Consider the following 27,770-nt stretch of genomic DNA (forward strand, 5'->3'; position numbering starts at 1 on the left):
TTAATCTGGTTGGTAACTGTGTTATAGTCTGAATATAGCCCTTACTAATAGATTGTAAAATCTAAAAGGATACCTCTATTAACAAAGAGTCTCTCAGAACCCCCCTTTTTTCTTTCTTCAGTTTCGTAAAATATTTGCATCAGTCTGTGTGCTAGTGGTCTGAGCCAAGAACTGCATAAGCAATAGATTGCATGTAATTTCGGTATAGACATTTTAATTTAGTCTTTTCACAGTTATGTTCACTGTAAGTCACCCTGAAATGATTTACATAAATGCCAAAAAATGTAAATGGAAAATGTAAACAAAACAATATTAAAGTGAATAATATCAATTTGACTGATTAGGCTATTTCTTGAAACTTTTTTGATGTGGCCTACCTGTTTACATCTCAATATATGTCCATCCTACAGGGATTTCTTTGGGAACCAAACAACCCATCCTGACTTTTAATTTCATTGCCATAAAAATCAGCGTGAGCGCACACTTTAAACCACCTCATTAAATCCCTCCCGGCCATCTCTGCGCGCCGCTGCTGGTCCCACAAGACAAGATGCTCTTTTTTCTACTTCTGATGAATAAAATTAAGCACTTCCATTTCTCTCTCTCTCTCTCTCTCTCTCTCTCTCTCTCTCTCTCTCCTTGCATATAAAGCCGCAACAGCTGATCTCGTGCTTCAGAAAGAGCCGCAGCTCCGCACGCGCCGAGGAAAGGAGAAGAGAGAGACAGAGGAGCTGAGGAGGAGAGAGTGAAATAGAGAGTTCGTGACGGAGACGAGCTATTCTGGTCTTCCAACTGCATTTTTTTAGCAAAATGTTTTGAGCAATATTTTTAATAAACTGTGATGACGTTTTGGCTCAATTTGTTGAGAAGTCTTCTCGAGACGTTTTATGGACTCAACGGCGGTCTTTTTCAACATCTTTAACCTTCGTTTTTCTCTGACTGTTATCCTGCCGTTACAACTCGTTACCTTTCCGCTTCTTTTGTAGACACCGGTATATCTAACGGTTTGTTCTTGAAAAAATAAAAATCCAGATTGAGTTGACTGACCTGCGTGGGAATTTCCACGGGAATGTGTTTCGCTTCTTGCTGAGCTGATTTCGAACCGGCGGAAACTTCTTATTCTTTCTTTTCTCTCTGGTGCTGAGCGGACAGTGGCGGTTGGCTGTGGCACGCGGAGAAAGGGGAGAGAACATTCTGGCGCCGAGGGGAGCTGTCCGGTGCTGAAACCACGAGACCGTCTAGGGCCAAGCAAAGAACTGCTGGGAGCTTTCCTAGTGCTGAAGAGCAACGGTTTGGAACGAGAGAGAAAATGGTCGTCTTTCTTTCTTTTTTTAAACAACGGAATTAAAACAATAAACAAGAAAAGGGCGACGTTTTGTCCTCGTGGCAATAGCCAACAGGAACTGATTTTTTTTTTGTTACCTTTTAGAGCTCCACAGGTCTTCCAGTGGCGAGTTATTGGAGGAAAACATACTATTTTACCCAGGACCATAAAAAAATCAGTCTGTAATTGACACACCTGAGCAAAAATAAATGTTAGGAATGCTAAAAAACAGAAGGTGAGAAGCGCTTGGTTTGTCTAATCTTTAAAATGTCTCCTCTCCACTTTCGAGGCTGTTTGATTGGAGGGAGCGAACGCACCTTTAGTAGCTGAAACCAGAGAGTGCATCATTCCATTCAAGCGATTAGGAGTTTTAGCTATAGGTTTTGCTCAGCTATAAGTTTGAAGTGGGTTGGAAGACATTAGAGTGTGTGTTTATTGCATAAGTATAGGAGCAACTACTGTCCCATCATGCCTCGGTCTTTCTTGGTGAAGAAAGTCAAATTGGACGATTTTTCGGCTGCAGAGCTGGAGAGCTCATATGGTCACAGCAGAAGAGAAGCACTAAGTCTGCAATTCCATCATCGTGACAAAGGTTAGTCTCACACACACACACACACACACACACACACACACACACACACACACACACACACACACACACACACACACACACACACACACACACACATCATATATGCCATACATTATCCAGGGCATTTCTTTATCCCCAGCTTTAAATCATTAGTCATGACTGTTTCAGAAGGATGACAAAAAAGGAATTACAGGGTCAAACGCCGGTCACAACCCTAAAATATACCAATCACAGGCATTGAAAAAAAATTGCAAATGCAAACTTGCAAATATTATGTGGAGAAACAGGTCAGAGAGATGGCAGGAAGTCAGAAAATCTTACTCCTTACTGAGAATCCCCACATTTTCAGAGCTGTAAAAGAGACAAATTGTTTAAGTAATATAATGTAATAAATACACAGTGACCTCAGCAGGGGAGGTTTGTCATGACTCAGTGGTTGAACAAACCTAATCTTTATGTGAAAATGCAATATAAATATGACATACACTCCCTTGAATAGGATTTTTATATAATAATTGACATTAACACCTGAAAACATGTATGGAAATTACATTAAACATGTTTTAAATTCTCGTGTTTTCAAATGGTAATTTATGGTGAGGCCAGGCTCTCTGGATAAACTTTTTTATGCTGTGCCAGCATGGACAATATCTTATAAAACAGCTGTTTGGCTTCCCCACACTCTCATGATCCTAAAATGAATTTCGATGCCACATGAATAAAAAAAGTACTCCTGGTGTTTCATCTATTTAGCTTAGAAATACAGTGCAGCAAACACATATTCAACACAGCATAGTTGCTGACATTTACAAGTTAAGTAAAAAAAATCTTGTATTTTCCTTAGAAAATATGAAGACAGCTGATAAGCAACAGGACGCCGGAGACCTGACATCTTTATGTTGATACATAATGTCACCAGCACACATGCAGTGGGATTCTCTGTTGTTCTGTTGCCCAGTATATTATTCAAATCAGTTTGTTTCTAGCAGATGTAAGTCTCTCTCCAAGATTTTAAACAATATTGCGAAGCTACATTGATGCTAAATGGTTTCCACGCGCTGTATAAACCTGGATACACAAATACAACACAGGTTCAGTGAGAGTGGGAAATATTTGGGTCAAACGTTCAGTGGAAATGTTCAAGTATTGAGGAAATAGTCTTAGTTTGCTCTTAAAGGTTGTTTTTTATTCTGGTGCAACAGAAGCTTTGTACATTTAGAGGTTAGGACTTTCACAAAGGTATCAGCCTTTTTATGTAAAAGATGCATTCATATTTAAAGATTAACACTTAGATCAAATGATTCTGTGCAATGTAAAATGGGTTGCTTGCTGTCACAAACCCACAGAGAAAGACTTCCCAACTGTGCAGCTTCATGAAGCTTTTTAACCTTTATTGGCTCATCGTTTTGGTTTTCACTGCCACTTTTACTGTAATGGATCACCGCTCTCATCATCCCTTGTTGTGTCTCAATTCACACACTTACTGTCTTGAGTGCACAAGTGCGTTTACAGTGAAAAGAGTAGCAAAATGCAGTGCACTATGAGTACCTGGAGTGTGGAATGCTGGACACTACTCACGCTGAACAATTTCCATCTTAGATACGTAGCGGAAGCTATGGGACCACCAACATTTTTTCAATTTGTGAATATGGCAGGTGAGGAAGCTGCAGCGGTTGAGATTAAAATGGTGAATTTAAGTTATACATGTTTTTTTTCAACAAGTACCACTTTACTGTAGTTGGATGAGAAAATAAGCTGGCAGATATTTTGGCAGGTGACAATAGGTGGCAGTAATGCTCCAGACGGTAGCAATTCACCATTAAAAAGAAGAAGAAGTGGTCAAATGTTGCGATTGTCCTACTAAGGGAGACCAAAACAGAGCACAAAGGAGAGTGAATATTGTTTTTTAAAGATTTTTTGGGGGCATTTTAAGGCCTTTATTTGTATAGGACAGCTGAAGACATGAAGGGGGAGAGAGGGGGAATGACATGCAGCAAAGGGCCATAGGTCTGAGTCAAACCAGCGGCCGCTGCGTCAAGGAGTAAACATCTATATATGTGCGCGCGCTCTACCAGGTTGTAATTTGGTAGCTAAAAACATGACTCCAGTGGGACGATTAAGTTGCCATGTGTCTGCTAAATGTGTAAATAAACAATTGTTAGGTCACACGTTGGCCATATTACCTTTATGGGGCAATAGCTTGTCAGGGGTGTGTTTCTGTCAGCTTGTTTCTGCCCCCTAGTGGCTAAGAAATAATTAATGCAGCTTTAAAGAACTAGAGGAAAAATTGTGGCTGCCACACAGCACAGAGAGAAGTGTGCAACACTGTTAGTGCAACCTGGTGGTTTTACATTGTATCAAGGTCAAATGTGAGCTGAACAGATCCCAGGTGCTCTGATGACAGAGTGAACAGAGAATGATGCAGCAGCAGCAGCAGGGCGACAAGCATGTAAAGACTGAAGACCATTTTTATAAATATAACAAGAGTTTGACTGAAGCAACTGCAGCTTGTTGCACACACACAATGCACACGGACACAAACACACACATATACACATGCACATGAATGTACGCGCACTGCTGTGTTTCTGTCAACTCGGCACATTCCCCAGGCAGCTTGCACAGCTGAGTGCACAACATCACACACACACACACACACACACACACACACACACACACACACACACACACACACACACACACACACACACACACAGCAGTCAGTGACCTACAAGTGTCTAAGTGTGTGTCAGTTACTGCTGGTTTGGATCAAAAATTAAATTGTAGCTTGCAGCTTTTCTCTCTCTCTCTCTCTCTCTCTCTCTCTCTCTCTCTCTCTCTCTCTCTCTCTCTCTTTCAGTCTCTCATTACCTCTCTCCATCTCTTTTTCTCTTTCTAATTATCTGCATTTCAAAGACACATAAAGAGGGATGCTTCGATTTGGCAGAGCATTTTAATCTTTAATAAGCATTTAGAACAGTTATAAGCTCTAATGCTGCTAAGTGCTTTGAAATGAATACAGAGTTGACACAGGGAGACAGGGACCGAGACAGTTGGAGAGAGACAAAGACAAACAAACAGCGACGGTACGCAGACGATGAGACGTTCAGCAATTGTGGCTCACAAAACAGTTTTTTAAAAGAGGATAGAGGGGAACGGTCATGTTTAATTGGCAGGGATCGTAGAAACATGTTTATGTCTTATATTCTTGCATCCTAAAACCAGGGATGGAGTTTGTTTTGATTTGTTACCTGTCAGTTACATAGGCACAACTCAGCCTGGTGTTAGTACCTTCACAGCAGAGTAAACAAATACAGCTACAGAAGAGGTAACATGATACGCACTGAATACTTCAGGAGAATAACACTGGATAATTTATTCTTTCTTACTGTACAAGGCATTTTTACCAGGGGTCAAACTCCAAGTCCTTATGGAGTCTGTCCTTCCTTCCATCCATCCAACACACTGGTCTTAAGGATTATGTTGTGACGACTATTGGGCAGATATCAATTTAATAAGCAATACATCATAGTGGCTCCTATGAGGATAAATTCAATGATCCTTTCCTTTACTACAGCATTGCCATCTAGTCAAAATTTTTACTTGCTAATATATTTGTGTACAAGATATTTCTAAATGTATCAAGCACATTGCCATCATTTACTAAACACACAAACGTGTTTTCAAATAAATTAAGGCTTTCTTTTGAGTGTTACCTTTTCTATTTAAGTGCCACCCTCAGACCCTCAAACTTCAACAAAATCTTCTATGTTGGTTGTTCCATCCAACACTTAATCCTAAATACAGTGGGATGTAGTAAACTTTGCAATGACACCATAGAGGGAGCCCTAAACGAATTAAAAAGAAATACTTCAAACATTAACACTTATTCAACTTTTTTTTTTTTTGTTTGGGGGGGGGGGGGTTTAAGAATTTAGCATCCTTATAACTCAGCCTAAACTACAGTGAGTGGTTAGAGGAGGGAGGTAACAAAAAACTCATTTTTCTATTTGCCAACAGCTTTAGCCAGTGGGGGAATGTAACTATGTATTTTCTTTTAATTTTATGTTCTACTCCTTTACTACATTTCAGAGAGAAATCTTGTGCTATTTCTCCGCTACATTTATTTGATAGCTTTACTCGCAAATTACTTTTAATATTAAGAATTTACGTGTAAAACACAAGGAGCTTATGAAACAAGATGCAGGGTATTACTATCAAACTAACCAGTCGTGTATGAAGTACCTACAATTGACAAATGACATTAGGTAATAATATCCAATGATACAGTGTATTATTAATAATATAACACTCTGAAAGGAGTGATTATTTTACCTTTGATACTGTAAGTACATTAGGCTGATAATACTTTTGTACTCAAGTAACATTTTGAATGCAGTGACCCCTCCAGTGGAGCTGTTCAGTGTCCACTAGTACAAGTCTGTTCTACTGGGAAGCTGCCAATTTCAGTGATTATGAAGTTCTGCATCATCTCCAAGACTAGATCACTTCTTAGTGAACTTAATAAGGGTTAAAATTAACTTGTGCTCTATAAAACAAAACACACACATGCATGCAGGCACGCACGCACGCACGCACACACGCACGCACATACACACACACACACACACACACACACACACACACACACAGTACTTTGTTCTAGAGTGCAATGATTGAATATTCATGATTCATGATTTTCTTTCTCTCTCCACCTCTTTCCAACTCTCTCTCTCTTGCCTCCTCCCCCTCTATTGTCTGTTTTCTATTGCTCGGTCTTAATTTGGTTTAATACGTTATATTAGCATGAGCTCTTTAAACAGTATTGCCAAACCACCTAACCACCTTATTGGACATAACACCACTCTCACTGTGCCACAACTCTTTTCCCTGCCCCATTTCTTTTTTTGTTGTTGCTATCTCTCATCTCACTATGATTCTCTTTCCTCTCTCCCCATCTATCTATCTGTGTCTCTTGTTCTCATCATATTATCGACCGACTTCAGAGCTTTTCTCAGAACTGTATCATGAAATTATATTACCAGCAATATTATCTCCTCTGCTGCCTGTGTCTAAATGCTCACAGAGTGCTAATTGAAATGGAGAGCTATTGATCGACATAGACCCACAGGAGTCATGGCTGTATGGGTATTAGCTACCAGACTCTCCTTGTGTCTGTTGGAGTTCAGCCTGTTGAGTGGAGAAACCAATACTAATAATAGTAATAGAAATAATGAAGCAGCTGACATCATAAAACAGCAACAAACAATTGATCAGATTTGTCGGGAGCTGTGCAAAAATATGCAGGTTGCTTAGGAATGAAATATGGTTTAGCTCAAGGAGACTGAATGGTTATGGTCAAACCCAGTTATCCGTGCCATTGTGCCCTTGAGCAAAGCACTAGACTCCAAGCTGCTGAAATAGAGATGCTCTGTGTACAACAGTTGACGTTTTGACAGCTCAGAGGTGTGACTGTGTGCAGCTGTAGACCTGTCAGGAAAGGTGCAGTTGTTGAGGAGACAGTATGCTCACTGAACCCTTATATAAATATAAAGATTTCCCACTGAGAGGAAAGTGTCTCCTCCTTGCTGGCAAAGACATAAAAGCACTTTACTACCACTATAAATACCTCAACTTCTCCTGTCTTTTCATCTTCTTCTCTGCTTTATACCATCTTCAAAAATGGTTGTGTTTAAGACAAAACCTCTTAGTGTGTGGGTGTATCTTAAGAATGGACATGTATCTCTTGTACCCACTTTTTCTTTGGATGAATGCTAAGTGTTGATGGGCAAACAAAAGTTCATCTTAGCAGCATAATGCACATGTTGTTAATGTAATACTGGGGGGGGGGGGTCCTATTGATATTTAGAAACCAGAGACAGCAGGCTGTAATCAGTAATGTTATCAGGAGACAACATGTGAAGTAGCATATCTGAATAATGAATGAACTTCAGTGAATGAGTTTGAATTGTGGCTTGTGTTTTTACAATTATATGAAATCTTTTTAATTGTATTGGTAGAAGTGGATACATCCAAACTCTTGGGGTTTTGAGGATGAAAGTGACTCATGCACAATTTGTTGGCACTCATGTAGCTTCCCTGTAAAGATATTTAAATCATTTTCTTTTGTATAACTCACTGCAGCAGTTTGGCTGATAGTTCGACTGCCGTGTTTGCATGGCCAGCGCTGGCCCCGAAGGAAACTAATACTCGAAAAACGCGGATGTTTGATATAATTAGAGGTTTTAAACTTGTTACACAGAGGCAACATTTTCCCTTTCTGGTTTCTGTATCACTTCTGTAGAGCTCATGTAGCCTCTCTGTAAAGATTTACAAACCAATCAGTTTTTGATTTTTCAATTCCTATTATGGTTGTCAAAGGACTAACCTCTTCCTCTCTCTCTTTAGGCTATGTCAGTGATTATCTGAGTCCATCTCCTTATGATGATGTGGTGGGAAGTGACTCATCTGTCATCTCTAAAGTACCGTCCCCTGACCATCCGTCAATCATCTATAGCCGCATCGACGACACCTATTCTGGCATCCATGGTGATATCCATGGTGATTCGGACCAGCCGGACAGCCCGCGGTCGGAAGTTTCGTCATCAGCTGGTGGATACATCAACGGGGATGCGGCCGTGAGCGAGGGATACACAGTGGATGCGTTTTTCATCATGGATGGACGATCACGGAGGAAATCCACAGATAACCCCAAAGGAACCATTCAGAGGCACACCTGCAGCGAGTGCGGCAAAACCTACGCTACATCCTCCAACCTGAGCCGGCACAAGCAGACGCACAGAAGCATAGACAGCAAGATGGCCAAGAAGTGCCCCACATGTGGAAAAGTCTACGTTTCCATGCCTGCGATGGCTATGCACCTGCTGACCCACGACCTCAAGCATAAGTGCGACGTGTGCGGCAAAGCATTCAGCCGGCCGTGGCTACTGCAGGGCCACATGCGGTCACACACGGGAGAGAAGCCGTTTGGGTGTGCGCACTGTGGCAAAGCGTTTGCTGACCGGTCAAACCTGCGTGCTCACATGCAGACACACTCAGCTTTCAAGCACTACAAGTGTAAACGATGTGACAAGACGTTTGCACTCAAGAGTTACCTGAACAAGCACTACGAGTCGGCATGCTTCAAGGGGGCTTTCTCCCCTCTAAGCTCACTGGGGGAATGATGGATTTAGAAAGGTTGATTTCTTTGTTTATTTAAATCAGATTTGACTTGCCTCACCCCCTACTTTTCCTGCTTTCCCCAACAAGAAGACCAGTATGCCCGAGCACTGTAAGGGAGGAGTGTTTTCTCTGCAAGGATCATGAGGCAAATTACAAAAATAGATTGAGGACATGTCCATTTTTATCAAGACCCTCCAATCCCTTGTTTGCCTCCTCTTTTCTCATCTGGAAGTGGAGCAAACATTTTTCGATGCTTGATTTAGATTGCCACCTGCTTCGATAAGATACATCCCCTTCCGTGGCTGATTCGAGTATCTGTGAAGATAAATAAAGCACACCACATCTAGCTCATCGTTTTTGAAGAAACTTAGATCTATTTATGTCCATATCCATCCTAGTCCCTCTTTTTTTTCAACCTATGACGAAACAACACTAAAGCACAATTCCTTCCTCACCTCTCTCTTTCTGTGACAGGAATATCACATGAGTTTAAAGCATGAATCACATTTTCAGTTTTCTTGCAAAGAGATTAAATTAACTTTTATATTTAATGTTTTTTTTAAACAAACATTCATTATCTAAGGATACATCTGGTATCCTGGTGAAACTGACCTTGGACTGACTTTATATGGAGATAAAGCATCAAAACAAAGAAAGCACACTGCATTTGTTCTCTGCAAGTAAACAAAGTATGTGTAAGTTTGTTTTACACTAGTGACATGCTTTGCCTCCTGTATACTGTGCTGGCTAAAGACACATCCACACTGAACTGTGATGGAAATATATATAAGTACAAACCTTCCATAACATGGTAGGTTTTTTTGTGATTTTTCTTTAAACCAACGTCTTAAACGGACACAGACATACAAGCTGTTTTATTTTCTTTTTGACTTATTTTTGGCATTTGTGCTTTACTTGACAATAAACAGTGGGACGTTAAAGGGAATTAAGGAGAAAAACTGGACTTCCATGGCTGAAAACTCCCACTGAGCCACCAGGGAATTCTTTAACAAACAGTGTTTTCCGACAACCTAAATCTGATGCTATTATTTTTACTTCAATGTCAGATGAGGATCCCGACATTAAAAATGTCCTGATTTTCCTCAAAAGGTCAAACCTTTTTTAAGTGTTGTAAAATAGTGTTTTTGTTGCCAGTGGGACACAGTATTCAACTTTGAGGTTGTTTTTTTATGTCTATTTATTGCCTAATTTATTTATTTATTTATTCTCATGTTTTTGTAGATGTATTAATTTTGCACTTTACTTTTTTGCCTTTGTTACAAATATGCCAAAGCATTTGACACTTTTTAATTACTGAATACCTTTTTACTTTTGTCCGCCACTTTAATTATAAAAAATACTGCATGCAAAAAATGACAATAGCCTAATAATGGAATCTATGCCAATTTTATGAATCTTTGGGATATTTTGCCAAACCTCTTAGATAATGGGCAAAGTAAGCAAATTTCTGTCTTGGGCAATATTTCATTCATATCCGATAGAGCAATAATGCATGATATTTTTGAAGAGACGTGAGTCATAACTGCTTGTAACATCTTGATTTTTTCAAGTACCACTATTCTATGTAGTTATGAGAAATGAAATTTCAGGGAGTTAACAAACCAAGTTAGTGTTAAATATGGAGGGTTGGGTTAAGAGCTCTGTATTTGGAGGGATTGTGACACTGTTGTGATTCTTTGAGGCTTTCTCCTGTGACTTCTGTGATTGTGAAGTGTTTGAACAGTTCAAATTAGCGAGAACTGAGAGTCAGTTGTCCAATCTCTGCTAATTTAGTATGTAATATTATTTAAAACAATTGCCTCTTAGTTATAAGTCTATCTTGGCATCATTAGCTTGTCAACAAGCTAAGCATGAGGAGTTGGTGGTGCTTCCAAGGATTCACACAGATGGCACGACTCCTTTAGGTGGAGGGCTCTGGGTTGGGTTGGGACGGATCTTTTTGTACATGGTTTATGCACTGCCTGCCTCGTATTATTATTCTAAAATATTGTAGAAAGTAGAAGGTACTACCATAGGCCTCTGGTGCTGAAACATGGATGAAAACACAAACCCAGAACAAGAACCATTGAGAGTTTGGCAACAGCAGGTGCTAAATGTGGAGCTCTTAGACCCTCAGTAGTCATTGAGCAGGTCCCTGCTTGTCCCTTGTGAGGTTTTAATCAGTGATAAAAAAGAAATTTCCTCCTATGATTGGGTCAAAATCCCAAAAGATATGTGCTCTCTTCTCAGTTTGAATCCCATCAAAAAAAGCAGTTCTGGCTCTACACGATGTTAATTCACAAACTCCATATGAGGACTCTGGAGCAAACAACACTCATCAAACCGCCTGCACAATTTCAGGTTGTTTTTTATTTCCATCATCTCTGGCTGTTGTGAGGTTGTTGTGGCGATCCCCAATGCAATTATAAGGATTGTTGAAAAAGAAGAGAAGACATTTGGTCAATATTTCAGCACCAGAGTGCATCAACAAACACTTAGATTCTACTATGAACTACTGTAGCCTACTATAGCCACAAGCTAGTTTACCTATTCTTATATAAAAGCACTTCCTGTTACGAATTATATCTTACAACTTTTTTTGTTCAAAGATAGTAGCACAATGAAAGAGTTTAGATTCAGGTAGACAATGCCTTGTATGTAGAAATAACCTCTTTTTCCTTTTTCTACTATGATGAATCAAAGGTAAAAACAACAACAAAGATGCTGAAATAACACAGGCTGAGTTGTCCTTAAATAACACATGGAAACATGCTTTAAAATGACACAAGGTATTAAAGGACACCTGTATTTCACGTTGTGTCATTTTTCAACATATTCGCGTGAGAGCATCTTCACCACACCTTTTTTAAAAGTGAATGAAAACTCGACTATTTTCCGGAAAGAGGCTTTGTAAATAAGCACGGATGTGACTTTGGAGTCCGATTATTTCTACAGATCTGTATAGTATAGAGTGACAGTGCCGATGATGATGATGATGATGATGATGATGATGATGATGATGATGATGATGATGATGGTGATGATGATGGTGATGAATTTTTCTGGAGCTTTCTGCTTTGTATTAAGTTCTTCCTTTGAGGTTTTTTGGGACCTCTTGTGGCGGTTTGAAACAATGTAAAGCACAAAGACAACACTGGGCATTTTGTTTCACTTCCTAAATAAAAACTAGTTTAAAAATGTCATGTGTTGAGATGCCTTTTTTTCAATGAACCCTTCAAAAGCAATCACCGTTGGGGCGGCCTCTAGCTCACCCAGTAAGAGTGTTCGCCCTATGTAGGCTGAGTCCTGCAGCGGGACGGGTTTAAATCCGACCTGCTGCCCTTTGCTGCTTCTCGTCCCCCATCTCTCTCCCCCTTTCATGTCTATCCACTGTCACTGTATAATAAAGAGAAAAGCCCCAAAAAAATAATCTTAAAAATAAAAAAAAAAGCAATCACCATTAATATTCATGCATTTTTTAGTGGTAACAAGCATCCACCTACCTATTTGTTTTTGTTATTAAATGATACTCTGCAGATCTTAATCTAGCTCTGTGTCATCTTTGTTTTGGCAGTGTGTTTAGATGAACTGTGTTTGGCTTCCCTCCGTGGCGCCAGTGCATGGAGCTCGGAACAGCCAAGGTCCGCCAAGATCTCAGCGGACCTCTGTGACGCATTTCGCATCATCTGGCAGCTCTTGGCAGCTCTCCGCTGCTCGGCTTGGTCAGTGGCTGTCAGCATCATATTCCGACACAGAAATCACCCTTTAGTATCTGTATGGGCATAGCAGTAGCTCAGTGCTGTAAGATTACATAGTATTACAGTAAGAGCGACATTAAGAGTAGTATAAAAGACTGAAAATCCATATAAGCAGGCAGGTTGGGTGGTGGATGAGTCAAACAACAGAGGACTTTCACCCAGGAGACCGGGGTTTGTGTCCTGTTCTTGTCCCATGTGTCACTGAAATGTACATTTTGTAACCCCACCCACGATCTTTTTCTAAACCTAACTGTCCCGTTCTTGTGCTGCAAGTCAGTTTAACGTACGTCCCGACCCAGAGCATCAAAAAGTGACGCCAAGAGTCCAGACCAAGAGCGTCTAAAAATGACACCAAAGGACTGGACAGTAAAGGAGACTTTTTGTGTCAGTTACAAACGCCAAAGGCACCTGACCAAGCGCTGCTTTTTGACGCGCTGGGAGTGAGAATGTGTTGGCCCTGCCGTAGTCTATATCGATGACGATACGTTTACTGGATTGCCCCGCTGCCACCGGAAAATCTGCCGGATTTCCCTCACCTTCTGCTGTCTTTGTGTAAGCATTCTAAACTCCGGTGGATTTATGAGGACTATGGTTAACTGCTCCTCTAATATCTGCAGGGTAAATCCAGACAGCTAGTTAGACTATCTGTCAAATCTGAGCTTTCTCTTGCACGACTAAAACACCTTTTGAACAAGAACATGTTCCACCAAAAACAAGTTCCTTCCCGAGGCTATTTTGCAGAGGCACCATTATTGCGTTCAGCGCACAGTGCCGCCCAAGACAATTACGATTGGTTTAAAGAAATGCCAATAAACCAGAACACCTTTTTCTCCCATCCCGGAATGCTATGTGGACTAGCCAGACTTTCGTCCGCAGTGCTGTGGAGGAAGGTCTGGCAATGCAAGACTAGCCCTGCCATGACACAGAGCTGGATTCAAATCAACAAAACATCTCTTTCATGACGTTTTAGCTGAACAATCTGATTAGGTAAAGAAAAGGTTGCCATGCCAACATTGCTAGTAAGGTAACCAGGGACTTACTGTAGTTAGAGATCTTTCCCTTTGTTTACATTCTGCACTGCTTTAAGACAATGCAATGCAGAATGCCTACAATAATGTCAGAATTCAGTTGGTTAACACCTAACATGTTAACAAGGCCACTAACACAGCGGACACATACTGCAACAGTGAGTTGGATGAAATGTGTTTAACATTTGGGTGATATTAAATGCATTTCTTAGTGTGTCTTGTTAGATAGTTGTGTTTAAAGGATAATATATGAGGTCAGAAGATGTAGTAGTGCACTCTTCAGCTGTAGATGTCAACAAGTAGTGGTTGTGTAGGTACAACTCTGTGTTCACAACATTTCATTTTTTTAAATGTATTTCCTCTTCGATTAAACTCAACTGTGATGCTCCATCTGTTACAGTAGATCCATACTGGTTCAGACTGCTGTAATGTAATGTGGAGTATAACAAAGTGAAATAATGCTAGTATGGATTTGATTGTACAAAACACACGCACACACACACACACACGCACGCACGCACGCACGCACGCACGCACTCACGCACGCACACACACACACACACACACACACACACACACATTGACTGTAACTATTATAGCTAGAAAGCCCTTTTTCAGGTCCAGTTAATATTATAACTAGTATCATTAGTGAACCAAAGGCAATATAAGAAAATCAATATTTTTAGTAGCAATAGGAGAAAATCAATCACCTTTTAATAGGTCATTTGTCTTTAGAGGTAAAGTACTGGCAGATGGTGGCCAATCACAGTCAATGGGATCCTCCATGTGGCCAATAGTGATCTATGTTACTGTGTTATGGAGACCATCTTCAATACTAATCATTGTTGAGAGCAGAGTGATGGTTAGTGATGCTAAATTTACTTTGGAGTTAAAGCTAATGTTGTGTTGTTGTATGATGAAGCCAGCTGCCACAGAGCAGCTAGCATGGCTGTAGACTCTGCCTTGTTAACGATAACATAAACTGAAATACCAACTTGTGGTTTAACAGGAGTTTTAAACCACCAGTTGACACTGATACAAAGGCTTCTTTTCACACGCACACATAATGCAAAGACACACACATTCACATACCTATAAACAAGCAAATATGTAGAAACTCTTGTAAATATGCAGCAACAGCATGTATGGCAAAAAAACACAGGGAAAATTGAACTAAAAAACGATGGTTTATCATACTTTGAGTGAAAAATGTTGACTCTTAGCCAAATTCTGTTTGGAAAAACAAGCTGCTCAGTGAAAAGGAATTACAATAAATCAAGACACATTATGCCTGGGAATAGCTGTAGTCTCTGGTATCTTACAGTTCTGCTTTTCTTTTTTCCAATCCAATTGATTGAAACCACACGCTATATTCAATTGAAAGTTCTCTTTAATCAATTTGTGGTGGCAGCAACTCATGATGTTTTGCAACTTATGTGCCTCATACAGTACACATTCACTCTATATTTTCTATGTTTTGCTAATTTGTGCCCATATGCTGCACAATACAGGCCTTTTGTTTTGTTTTTGCCTATGGTGCTTATTGTAAAAGATTTCTCTGTTACTGTAGAGTTTGTACATGGTTTTAAAGGTTTTGTATAACCACGTATTACAGAGTGTTATCTCATTACCTGTATTACATCAATAAAATAGCATACATTTAGTTTAATATATTGTATCCACAATTGCTTTCACATCCATATTTATAACCTTAATGGATTTTTGCTAAAACATTGAACTACATGTTAAAAATGGTTTTATTTAATACACATACATATACATAGACATTAAGACGTGCACATACACACATTATGTCGCAAGGGGTTATGTCGCACCACATTAGCAAATACAGTAAAATCACACAAACACACTCACACACATGCACACACACACACACACACACACACACACACACACACACACACACACATACGCACACACACACACACACACACACACACACACACACACAAACACACACACACAGTCACACACAGTCACTTACAGATTTTGACCTCTGCACAGTCGCCACAGGGTACAACGAGAGAGAGAGAGAGAGAGAGAGAGAGAGAGAGAGAGAGAGAGAGAGAGAGAGCGAGGAAGAGAAAGAGGAAGGGCCTTGTGAACGATAATCAGTTGTACTTTTTTATGCTGAAGGCAAATTATCGTAATGAATATTTTACAAAACACCAATTAACCATTTACTGAGTAATAAAAGCACAGGGGCCAAAAACTAAATGTATTAAACTTATATAAAATATTTTATTATTACTGTTATCTAAAATGTTCACAGTGTGCCCATGCTATTTCTTAGCATGATGATTTATCAATATGCTAATAATTAATCATTACCATAGAGCTTGCTGCATTGAAGGGCTCTTTTGTAAGCTCACCAAGTCTGAATGACTTTATGGCTTTTGTATAGCAGATGCTAACATGCATAGTCGTAAATGCTTTCTGTAAAGAGTCACTCTATTGATTTTACACAAGAAGGTCAGTTTACTCATTCTCAAGAGTCCTACTCAGCCAGTGAAAACAGCTGTATGATGTCTTTTGTGGCTCTGGGGGAGCTTTGTCAAATCTGAGAAAATAACCCTGATGATGTCACAGTGATGTCATCAAGGTCACCATCATCAGGTCAACATTTTTAATTTGTCCAATATTTTGGTTTATGTGCCAAAATAATGACATTCCCATTAGCCTCAACCGTACTTTGTGTTCAGTGCTAATTAGCAAATGTTGGTATGGTAGCACTCCAAACTAGACTAAACTAACATGATGAACATGGTAAACATTATACCCGCTAAACATCAACATGTTAGCATTGTTATTGTGAGCATGTTGGCACTCTGACATTAGCGATTAGCTAAAAGCATGTTGCTGGGCTGTAAACTCTTACACTCTTACAACGTATTATTATTATCATTAAATCATTAGAATACCACATTAAAATGAAGTCCTCAACTGAGTTGATTTCATAACATTTTGAACTGGAAGAATGGCTGCTGTGACACAATAACTTAGTCACTCAATCAGAAACCTAATAACCAAACCAAATGATATTTCCAAATAACTTTGTCTGTATGCATAAGACAGACCAAAGAAAGGAAAAAGACCAGAAAGAAAAACCACACATAGAGAATATTTTATGTATTGCTCCAAAGCATTTAAATATGCTAATTTCTGTTTCCCTTGATGTCTGACCTTCTAGCCTTCAGCAGGTGAAGGGTATTAATGGTTCATACACTGTCCCCTTAGTAGTTTTCACCTTAAATCATTCATAAAGGGCTGTGAAACTCAAACCTATACAGTGAGCACCACAAGCCTACTAATAAGACATATAAACTTAGCACAAAAAGTAAGGAAATTTGTGTTTGGTAGATTATTTCTCTGTAGTAACAGTGCTTTTTGGCAAAAATAAATCTTATACCGTTGGAAAGCCTGTTTAGTTCCTTTTCAAATGGTGTCCCATTTGTAAGGAACATGCATTTGTGGGATGAGCAGCAGCGCTGAGTATGTGGGTTGCGCCCATGAAAAATTTGCCAAATCTTCTCTGCCATTACCAAACAGGTTATTTTGCTGTTGCTATTGACACTTGTTTTGAACTTCTGGTAGCCCCAGGTGCTGCCAATCAGGTGCCTGATTTAGAGATGAGATGCTGCAACCAGTGGCAATCCCATATTTTCACAGTCTGGGTCCGAACTCTATCCTCCAAGATGACAACGCTTGCCCCCACAGGGCGGGGTTTATCAGAGACTACCTCCAGAATGTGGGAGTGGAGAGGATGGAATGGCCTGCCAGCAGTCCTGACCTCAACCCCATTGAACACTTGTGGGATCAGCTTGGGCGTGCTGTTCGTGCCAGAGTGACCAACACAACCACATTGGCTGACTTGCGACAAATGCTGGTTGAAGAATGGGATGCCATCCCAAAGCAGTGTGTGGCCAGGCTGGTGACTAGCATGAGGAGGAGGTGCCAGGCTGTTGTGGCTGTGTATGGTTCTTCCACACACTACTGAGGCTCCTGTTTGTGAAATTAATAAATTGTTAAATTGCCAATATGTCTTGTTTCTTCAAACTTCAATCACCCAATCCACCAAATGAGTCAATGGCAGAATAAGCTGTTTGGCATTGGAAGAGAAGATCTGGCAAATTTTCATGGGCGTAAACCACATACTCAGCGCTGCTGCTCATCCCACAAATGCATGTTCCTTACAAATGGGACACCATTTGAAAGGGAACTAAATAGCCTTTCCAACGGTATAAGATGTATTGCCAAAAAGCATTGTTACCACAGAGAAATAATCTACCAAACACAAATTTCCTTAATTTATATATATATATTAATGCCATTTCAGTGTCAGTTAAACGCGTTATTAACGGCGTTAACGCAAACCCATTTTAACGGCGTACATTTTTTTATCACGAGATTAACGTTCTTTTTGGCCTAGCAAACTTTGTCGTTTTTTTCACATGCTGTTGCAACAACTAGTAACGTTAGAAAAACTACAACACCACACCGGATCTAGCTAGACTAGAAACAAAACAGGCACACCGCACACACTTGTTTGGGCTTGCGAGCCGGCCAAAGAGTAGTAGGCTAACGTTACATTTTGAGTGGATGGTGAGCGCGAGACGCCGAAATGGATGCCAATAAGATTCTGAATGGAAAGTTTACTTTTAAAAAGTTGCCAAAGGGTTATATATATATATATATATATATATATATATATATATATATATATATATATATATATATTGGACCTGTCATAGAAAATAATCTTAACTGCTTTTTGTTTGAAAATGCTTGCCTCCAGAAACTTTGGAACTGTACTCGCAAGAAAAACAACAGAATGACCCTTGGGTGACTTTATTATAGTACCACAAAGTCCGCAGAAGGAAGAGATAAGGAGTGGATAGAGGATCAACAAAACAGGAGCACACTCTCTGCTTCCTGTTTCCTGCCAACAGTCAATTTTGGTTTATTTTGTGCCTAAACCAAACCAAACCTTAGACATGGTGGTATCAGATCAAAAACATTGTTTCATTTTTGAAACAGTGATTTGTAACGGTTTTGGACAGCCCTGTCAAATGTGGGCGTCCTGCAGATAAGGGCGTCATATCCGAATTTTTTATATGTCATTTTGGAAGGCAATTGCAAATTATGTATTTTGCTGAAAGATTTAGCAGACTTATCAGAAACTTTACCTCAGGATATTTTTATGTTGGGTACAAACGAGTTCTACCTATTTTCATTGTATTGGTTTCATGTGTCCCAGATCTTTTCAAACCAATGTGTATGCTTCTTGAAACTTTGATTTGTTGCAACTGTTTTGATAGACGAATGATATGACTACGAGTTTGTATTCGCACAATTTAAGATCTACGGTAAACCTTTGATAATTATTCAGTTTAAGGTGCAGAGGTGAAAATGCAATCAATAAGAGATAAAAACATATGTCTTGAGCTGGTTGTAATTTGTGCAGGCACAACTGCTGTGACACCTTCCAGCTTTGGGACAGGTACCTCTGTGAAAAAATCTGTATGCATATTTTTCTTTAAAAGTATGGATATTTTTGCCTGAAAATATCACAGTGTAGTTTTAATAGGGCTTTAGAGGGCAAGTGACTTCCAGTGTGTGGGCAAATGGATGAATATGTATATAAGCTTAGAGTGTAATATGACGGTTCACCAATCTGATAGGGAACATATAGGCAAGGCAAGGCAAGGCAGCTTTATTTGTATAGCACATTTCAGCAACAGGGCAATTCAAAGTGCTTTACATGAAAACAGAATAAAAAATTTAAAACAGTTAAAATACAAGAATAAAAGTTACAGTGCAGTATAAGAAATGAAACATTAAAGAGCAATTAAAACAGTTAAATATATAAAAGCAGATAAAATATGAATTTCTCTTTATATGCTTATATAGATTGTTATACAGTGTCAACAATGCAACTTCAGTCTTTGTTTGTACTTAGTGTTCCATTTTTACCAATATGACAAACATCTCAAGCAGTCAGGTCCATATTTTTCCAACCATCTCACCCACAATGGGCCCAGATGCTTCGCACGGCTTTGAGCTTTCATTACTCATAATAACAGAAGCTAGTATACTTTTTCCTTACAATGTGATCGTCACCACAAGGCTCGGTTCTTTTTTTCGGCAAACCTTGTAAAAACCCGATACAGCCCTGCAGACAAAAACCTTTCAGTAGTCAAGAACTTGTTCTTAAACTATCTTATTTCCTTCTGCAGTCTGTCTCTAAATAGACAGGGACCCCCTTGGAGTATGTTAGTCTATTTGTATTTAGGCCTTCTGCCTAATTTTAGTTAGTTTTCTTCTTCTAACTCTTGATCAGCCTGACGTCTGACTCTTCTGTTATTCCCTTGCCATGCTGTGTCAGAGAATTATTCAGATATATGCCCGTTTCTGCAAGAGAATGTCACTTGTAATCATACCAATATGACAAACATCTCAAGCAGTCAGGTCCATATTTTTCCAACCATCTCACCCACAATGGGCCCAGATGCTTCGCACGGCTTTGAGCTTTCATTACTCATAATAACAGAAGCTAGTATACTTTTTTCTTACAATGTGATCGTCACCACAAGGCTCGGTTCTTTTTTCGGCAAACCTTGTAAAAACCCGGTACAGCCCTGCAGACAAAAACCTTTCAGTAGTCAATAACTTTTTCTTAAACTATCTTATTTCCTTCTGCAGTCTGTCTCTAAATAGACAGGGACCCCCTTGGAGTATGTTAGTCTATTTGTATTTAGGCCTTCTGCCTAATTTTAGTTAGTTTTCTTCTTCTAACTCTTGATCAGCCCGACGTCTGACTCTTCTGTTATTCCCTTGCCATGCTGTGTCAGAGAATTAATCAGATATATGCCCGTTTCTGTAAGAGAATGTCACTTGTAATATAACAAATGAACAGTTATTTAAAGAAAGGCAACATCAAATAGATAGGTCTTCAGCCTTGATTTAAAAGAACTGAGAGTTGCGGCAGACCTGCAGTTTTCTGGGAGTTTGTTCCAGATATGTGGAGCATAGAAACTAAACGCTGCTTCCCCCTGTTTAGTTCTGACTCTAGGGACAACAAGCAGACCTGTCCCAGACGACCTGAGAGGTCTGGGTGGGTCATACTGTACTAGCAGATCAGAAATGTATTTAGGCCCTAAACCGTTTAGTGATTTATAAACCAACAAAAGTATTTTGAAATCAATTCTTTGAGGCACTGGAAGCCAGTGTAGAGACTTCAGTACTGGCGTGATGTGATCCACTTTCTTGGTCTTAGTGAGGACTCGAGCAGCAGCGTTCTGAATCAGCTGCAGCTGTCTGATTGATTTTTTAGGGAGACCTGTGAAGACTCCGTTACAGTAGTCTAGTCTACTGAAGATAAAAGCATGGATAAGTTTTTCCAAGTCCTGCTGAGACATAAGTCCTTTAACCCTTGATATATTTTTAAGGTGGTAATAGGCTGACTTTGTAATTGTCTTAATGTGGCTGTTAAAATTCAGGTCTGAGTCCATGACTACACCAAGATTTCTGGCTTTGTCTGTTGTTTTTAACATTATCGTTTGAAGCTGAGTGCTGACTTTTAATCGTTCCTCTTTTGCTCCAAAAACAACCACCTCAGTTTTTTCTTCATTTAATTTAAGAAAGTTCTGGCACATCCAGTCGTTAATTTTCTCAATGCACTTAGTCAGTTGTTGTATTGGACTATAGTCTCCTGGCGATAAGGTTATATAAAGTTGTGTGTCATCCGCATAACTATGGTAGCTTATTTTGTTGTTTTCCATAATTTGAGCCAGTGGAAGCATGTAGATGTTAAACAGGAGAGGCCCCAGAACTGAGCCTTGGGGAACTCCGCACGTCATATTTGTATGCTCAGATGTATAATTCCCTATAGACACAAAGTAGTCCCTATTCTTTAAATAAGACTCAAACCACTTTAGTACTGAGCCAGAAATGCCAACCCAGTTTTCCAATCGGTCTAGTAATATGTCATGGTCGACCGTATCAAATGCAGCACTGAGATCAAGTAGTACCAAGACTGAAATTTTGCCACTATCTGTGTTTAAGTGGATGTCATTAAAGACTTTAACAAGAGCTGTCTCAGTGCTGTGGTGTGGTCGAAAACCCGACTGGAAGGCATCAAAACTGTTGTTTAGTGACAAGAAAAGGGTTAGTTGTTGAGAAACCGTTTTTTCAATGATTTTACTTAAAAATGGAAGGTTTGATATCGGCCTATAGTTGCTCATTAATGACGTGTCTAGATTGTTCTTTTTTAAGAGTGGCTTAATGACTGCAGTTTTCAGGGCCTGTGGGAAGATACCTGAGAGAAGAGACGTGTTTACAATCTGTAGAAGATCTGGAGCCAAACAATTTGCAACATTTTTGAAAAGGCCCGTTGGTAGAATATCAAGGCAGCATGAGGAGGTTTTCAGATGTTGTATAATGTCCTCCAGGTTTTTACGGTTAATCATATGAAATTGGGTCATATTGGAATCTGTTTTGCCTGGACACTGTGACAACACATACCCTGTACTCGATATGGAAGCACTGACTGTCTAATTTTCTGAATTTTGTCATTGAAGAAGGTGGCAAAATCATTGCAGGCCTTTGTGGATAAAAGTTCCGATGCTACTGGTACTGGAGGGTTTGTTAACCTATCGACAGTAGCAAACAAAGCACGTGAATTATTATTGTTTTTGGCAATAATGTCCGAGAAGAAGGACCGCCTTGCATTCCTCAGTTCCAAATTATAAATGCGAAGTCTCTCTTTAAAAGTGTTGTAGTGGACCTGGAGATTAGTTTTTCGCCACCTGCGTTCTGCTTTTCGACACTCTCTTTTTTCTGTTCTTACCAGTATGGCATTTCTCCATGGAGATCTTTTCTTATCAGAGACAGTTTTTACCTTAATGGGAGCAATGGTATCAATAACATTTGTAATTTTACAATTGAAATTGTCTACAAGCTCAGTGACTGAGAACCCAGTGAGGGTGGGTGTGGACGAGAAAAGCTGACTGAATGTTTCACTGGTGTTGTCAGTGATATACCGTTTTCTTATTAACTTTGTTTGGACACTTTTTTGCACAGAGATAGTGCCATTAAAGAAAACACAGGAATGATCAGAGAGAGCAGCATCAGTCACCACAACCTTGGAAATGTTCAAACCCTTCGAGATAATCAAGTCCAGAGTGTGCCCCTTGTTGTGTGTGGGCTCCGTCACATGCTGAGTCAGTCCATAGTTCTCAAAAATACAACACAGTTCTTTGGTCCCTCTATCCTGGGGGTTGTCAACATGAATGTTGAAATCACCAGCAATAACTACACAGTCAAAGTTAATACAGATTAAAGACAGCAGTCCACTAAAGTCGTCAAAGAAGGATGCACAGTATTTAGGTGGCCTGTAGATAATTAGAAATAAAGGTCGAGAGGGGGACCTTAACTGAAGAGACACATATTCAAAAGAAGCAAAGTTTCCATAAGCTATTTGAGTGCATTGGAACGAGTCGTTAAACAAAATGGCGACTCCACCTCCTTTCTTATTCGCTCTATTCTCACTCATAAAACTGAAGTTAGGGGCAGCTGACTCAATGAGAACAGCATCACTGTTGTTATGGTCTAACCAGGTTTCAGTTAAAAACATAAAATCAAGATTGTGTTTAATAATAAAATCATTGATTAAAAATGATTTACCCGCCAAAGACCTGACGTTTAGTAAGGCTAGTGTTAGTGTGTTAAAATAGTTATCTGTCTCGTTTTTTGGGACAGGCTGTGGCTGACGAGGAATGGATGCTAAATTTGCTAAGTTGGCAGTTAAGTGCTTCTTTTTCTTACTTAGCGGAGTCACCATTCTTTTTCTATTACCTATCACAACATAGATTGACGAAGAATTGAATACACAGGGCCCAGGCTTGTCCTGGAAAGAGTCATGAGTGCCACTAGGCATGCAGCCTGGGCCCAGCACATATCAGTTAAAGCTTGTTTCATTCTGTACACAAGCATACTTATCAGTCTGTTGAGAAGGAGTTAGCTGCCGTCCTTGAGGGGACAGAGGTGCCTGGCGTTTTACTTTCAAACGTATATAGAGGGCTTCTTATACACACACACACTCACTCACATGAATATCTATATGCAAACACCTGCAGCACAAAGTCTGTAGATAGGCAAGCGTGGACATAAACTCTCTCATACTCACAAACATACAGATGAAAATACATTTTAAGCAATGCCGTAACATTTACACCAAACTCACGTTTAGAGTTTATTAAATAGCACACAAACACATACTCATGAACACACATGCTCCTAGAGGACTGTGCTACAAATGAATATTTTCAAAAAGTGTGTTCATAATTAATCAAAATATTCCCACTGTTAAGTGAAAACTTAACATACAGGCTGCGTAGGAAAAACCTGCAATAACTGGTGTTATTTCTGCTTTATTTAATATCCTGCATACGTTAGCCAGAAACACATAATATCTGTGTTTTCGTCCATTTTCCAACATTTTATCCATCAGAATCAGAAAGGAATTTACTGCCACAGTAGTTAACCTACGTGGAATTTGCCTTGGTTATCGGTGCATACATACACACATAGCCAATAAAGCACATTACCAATAAAGCATGGTAAAAGATTGTGTAGTGCAGTAACCAAATACAGAGAGGAGAGAAGACAGAAAGAGGAAGAGACAGAGATAATAAGACAGAGATGGAGAAAAGATGCTGGAAGTCAGAGAGGCAGTGAGGAGGAAAAAAGTGTCAGGAGGCCCTGACGAAACTGAACCTGAGCTCTAAATGGCTGAGAGGCTAAGAGGCTGAGACAGCAAAATGAAATTATACAAATACACTCACAGTCACAGTCACATTCTCTCTCTCCCACACACACACACACACACACACACACACACACACACACACACATTCACAGGGGTACCAAGTTTTCACGGTTTATTGTTGTGTGCACCTGGACAAACATGCACATTCACTTGTGTGTAATACATATTTTGTTTCACTCACACAAACACACATTTGTTTCACAAATGAATTTGATTGCTACTTCCCTGTTGCATGCAAACAGGTATATCCCTACTTGAGTATGACATTCACACATTTGCATTTAACTCACTCACTCACTCACAAACACACAAACACACACACACACACACACACACACACACACACACACACACACACACACACACACACACACACTATATTGCATCTATGCTCAAAAGGAGTTGATCTGCATTGCACACACACATGCACGTGTAACCCCCCAAACACACACCTTTAGCTTTACACGCAGTGATAGGTCATTTAAAGGGGTGTTTCACACCTCATCGCATTTCAATTAGTAGGTAAGACACACACACACACACACACACACACAGAACTTGACAGTCTGTCCGTTGGGTAAAGAAGATTCATTTGGATTCTCATCTCTTCTCCTACCACTTCCCTTCTGTATGTGCCCTTTCTTTTCACTCTCTTTCTCTATTTATCTCTCCTCTGTATGTTCACTTTGCTCTTTTCTCTCTCTCTCTCTCTCTCTCTCTCTCTCTCTCTCTATCACTGTGAGTGACAGTGGTTTGACCTCGCGGGTTGTCAGAGGAGGCTGTTGCACAGACGGCCTGAATAGAGGAGTCTTTCCCTGGGTGCAAGTCTGCTGAGGCTTGGAGGATGAGGAAATCCTGCAGCCACCTTTCCTACCAGGCATAGAGTGTGCATATAATACTAACACCACAGTGAGTGCAGCATTGCAAGATCATTTGTCTCTAAAGTTGCATTATATTAACTTATTATGTAATAATTACATTGTTATTTCAATTTGGGTCTTTTTTTTCATAGATTGGACCATCATTTCTGTCAGTTATGATTGCTGAGATCTGGGAACATGGCAACATTGCTATGACATAGTCCACGAGCAAGATAAGTCAAGTTAAAGTGAAGTCAATTTTGTTTATATAGCCCGTAATCACAGTCTTAGGGGGCTTTACAGTTCAGTTCACTCCACTTCAATGGCCACATGACAAGAGTCAGTGAGATTTGTTTTCAGTACAGTATGGGGGAAAAAAGCTCAGCTAACAGTGTCAGCAGCACAACACAGACATATCACATAATAAAGTTTGTGTATCACTTGACACCCTTTGAATGAGGAAAAATGGGGGAAAAGGGACAAAGTTCAGGAAGAGCCACAAAGGTGGGATTTCTACTTTTGCACAGACATGCAATAGATAAACAGAATTAGCAGTAGTAAAAAAAAGGAATGAGCTGCCAGATGATAAGACAGATTGTAAACAAGCCAATAGACACTCTATTTTTTAGGTTAAACGGAAACTAAAATTAAAAATGTTTGCAATAATCATTCATTTCACAGGAAAAACGTGTGCGCACAACTGCAGCAAGTCAGAAGCTCTAACTCTGTGATGTGTATAATGTATTACAGTATGTTAATTGGGTACAACGTGTGTAGTTAGTCTCGCTTCTAATTTTCCCAGTGACCAAACCCAGTGCAACTCTGCAGCCTGCATAACAAAGATCAATCATTACTCTTTGTATCATCAATTTTTGAATCATGGAGGTTTAATATTTATAAGACTTTCCTTAAAGGGGACATATCATGAAAACCTTACTTTTTCCATGACTGTGCACATACAGTGTCTGTGCCTAACAACCCACAAACTGTGAAAGAAAACAACCCAGTTAGTTTTTTGTGGGCTGCCTAGGCTCAGAAAAAAAACATGGGATTCAACAGGCCATTTAGATTTGACTCCCCTTCCCATGTCACATGCAGGCTCATTAGAATATACCGCCCCCCCATCTGAGTTTCTCCCCCACAGCTTGAGAACTACCTTTGCAAAGGTGCACCATATTTTTCTCGCAAGCCAATCAGACATGACTGGGCTTTTCAGAAGGGGGCTTAAAGAGACAGGCGCTAAATGGAGCGTTTCAGACTAAGGGTGAATACAGTTATATTCAGACAGACCGTATGAGAAAAATATTATCTTTTTTTAACATTAAAGCATGTAAACATGTTCTAGTAGAAACCCCAAATAAAAAAATAAAAAGTATGAACCTGAAAATGAAAAATGAAAATCTCCTTTAAAGCCTATAAAACCTATAGTTTTATGTTTGTGACATCATCTCAATGTAAATGCTATGGGACGAGCTGACAGGTTTGGAGCAAGAGACATAATGCACATGTGCAGTGGGCTGGACAACAAACAGGAAAACAGCTATTTTACTGTAATGACTGGGCAGCCAGTATCCAGTTTTCCTAATAAATCCATTTTAACATGATGATGGTTACAACCATCTGACCATTTTCTAACCTGTGGGTTTATTTAAATCTGTCTGAATGCCTGACTGCTCGGGTTTCTTGCCCTGTCTGACTTCTTTATAGTGATGTATAGTGATGATGGCATATGACATGATGTTCAGAAACATGAAAATAATCCTGAAGTTGTAATAAAACCAGAATTATTCTTCTATGTTCCTTGCCTGTGATGTTCATCCTCAGTCTGACTTTATTGGCAAACGCCCTAGTCATCATCTCAGCTTGGACTGTAATATTTCACAGTGCACTTGGGGGGGTGGGGGGAATATTTCCTCCAGTGCAACGTTTGGATGGTGAACAGGATGTTAACTGTGAGCTAAAGCAGAGCAGTGTGATGTCATATGACTGACACACAGGTAAGAAGAAACAGACAAAGGTCATACAGAGGTCAAGAGAGAGTGTAAGAGCTGTCTCGTTGTGTTAGTGTGTGTGTGTGTGTGTGTGTGTGTGTGTGTGTGTGTGTGTGTGTGTGAGAAAGAGAGGAAGGCAGACGATAGATTGGTTATGAATTGAATCCTTTCCAGTTGGCAAAGTAT

The 27,770-nt window shown here is 39.7% G+C and overlaps 1 protein-coding gene across 2 annotated transcripts; it reads left to right on the plus strand.

Moving 5' to 3' along the window:
• The first annotated feature begins 1,435 nt into the window (after window positions 1–1,435).
• LOC116047375 (transcriptional repressor scratch 1-like) lies at window positions 1,436–12,298 on the plus strand. Of its 2 annotated transcripts, XR_004895427.1 has the most exons (3): window positions 1,436–1,916; window positions 8,325–9,271; window positions 9,331–12,298. XR_004895427.1 is itself a non-coding variant. In XM_031296147.1 (2 exons), exons 1-2 carry the CDS (start codon window positions 1,793–1,795, stop codon window positions 9,098–9,100), a joined length of 900 nt encoding a protein of 299 aa, XP_031152007.1. In that variant the 5' UTR covers window positions 1,436–1,792; the 3' UTR covers window positions 9,101–12,298. The 2 variants fall into 2 exon arrangements, 1 of the variants encoding a protein (XP_031152007.1); XM_031296147.1 differs by having other exon boundaries at window positions 8,325–12,298.
• Window positions 12,299–27,770: the final 15,472 nt, after the last annotated feature.

This window comes from Sander lucioperca, chromosome 16 (assembly GCF_008315115.2).
Source record: "Sander lucioperca isolate FBNREF2018 chromosome 16, SLUC_FBN_1.2, whole genome shotgun sequence".
NCBI classification, from domain to species: Eukaryota; Metazoa; Chordata; class Actinopteri; order Perciformes; family Percidae; genus Sander; species Sander lucioperca.

Excerpts from the sequence above, each read along its gene's own strand:
- LOC116047375 (XM_031296147.1), top strand. The coding sequence starts at position 1,793 with ATGCCTCGGTCTTTCTTGGTGAAGAAAGTCAAATTGGACGATTTTTCG. Across the intron at positions 1,917-8,324 it reads ATTCCATCATCGTGACAAAG|GCTATGTCAGTGATTATCTG; the intron begins GTTAGTCTCACA and ends CTCTCTCTTTAG.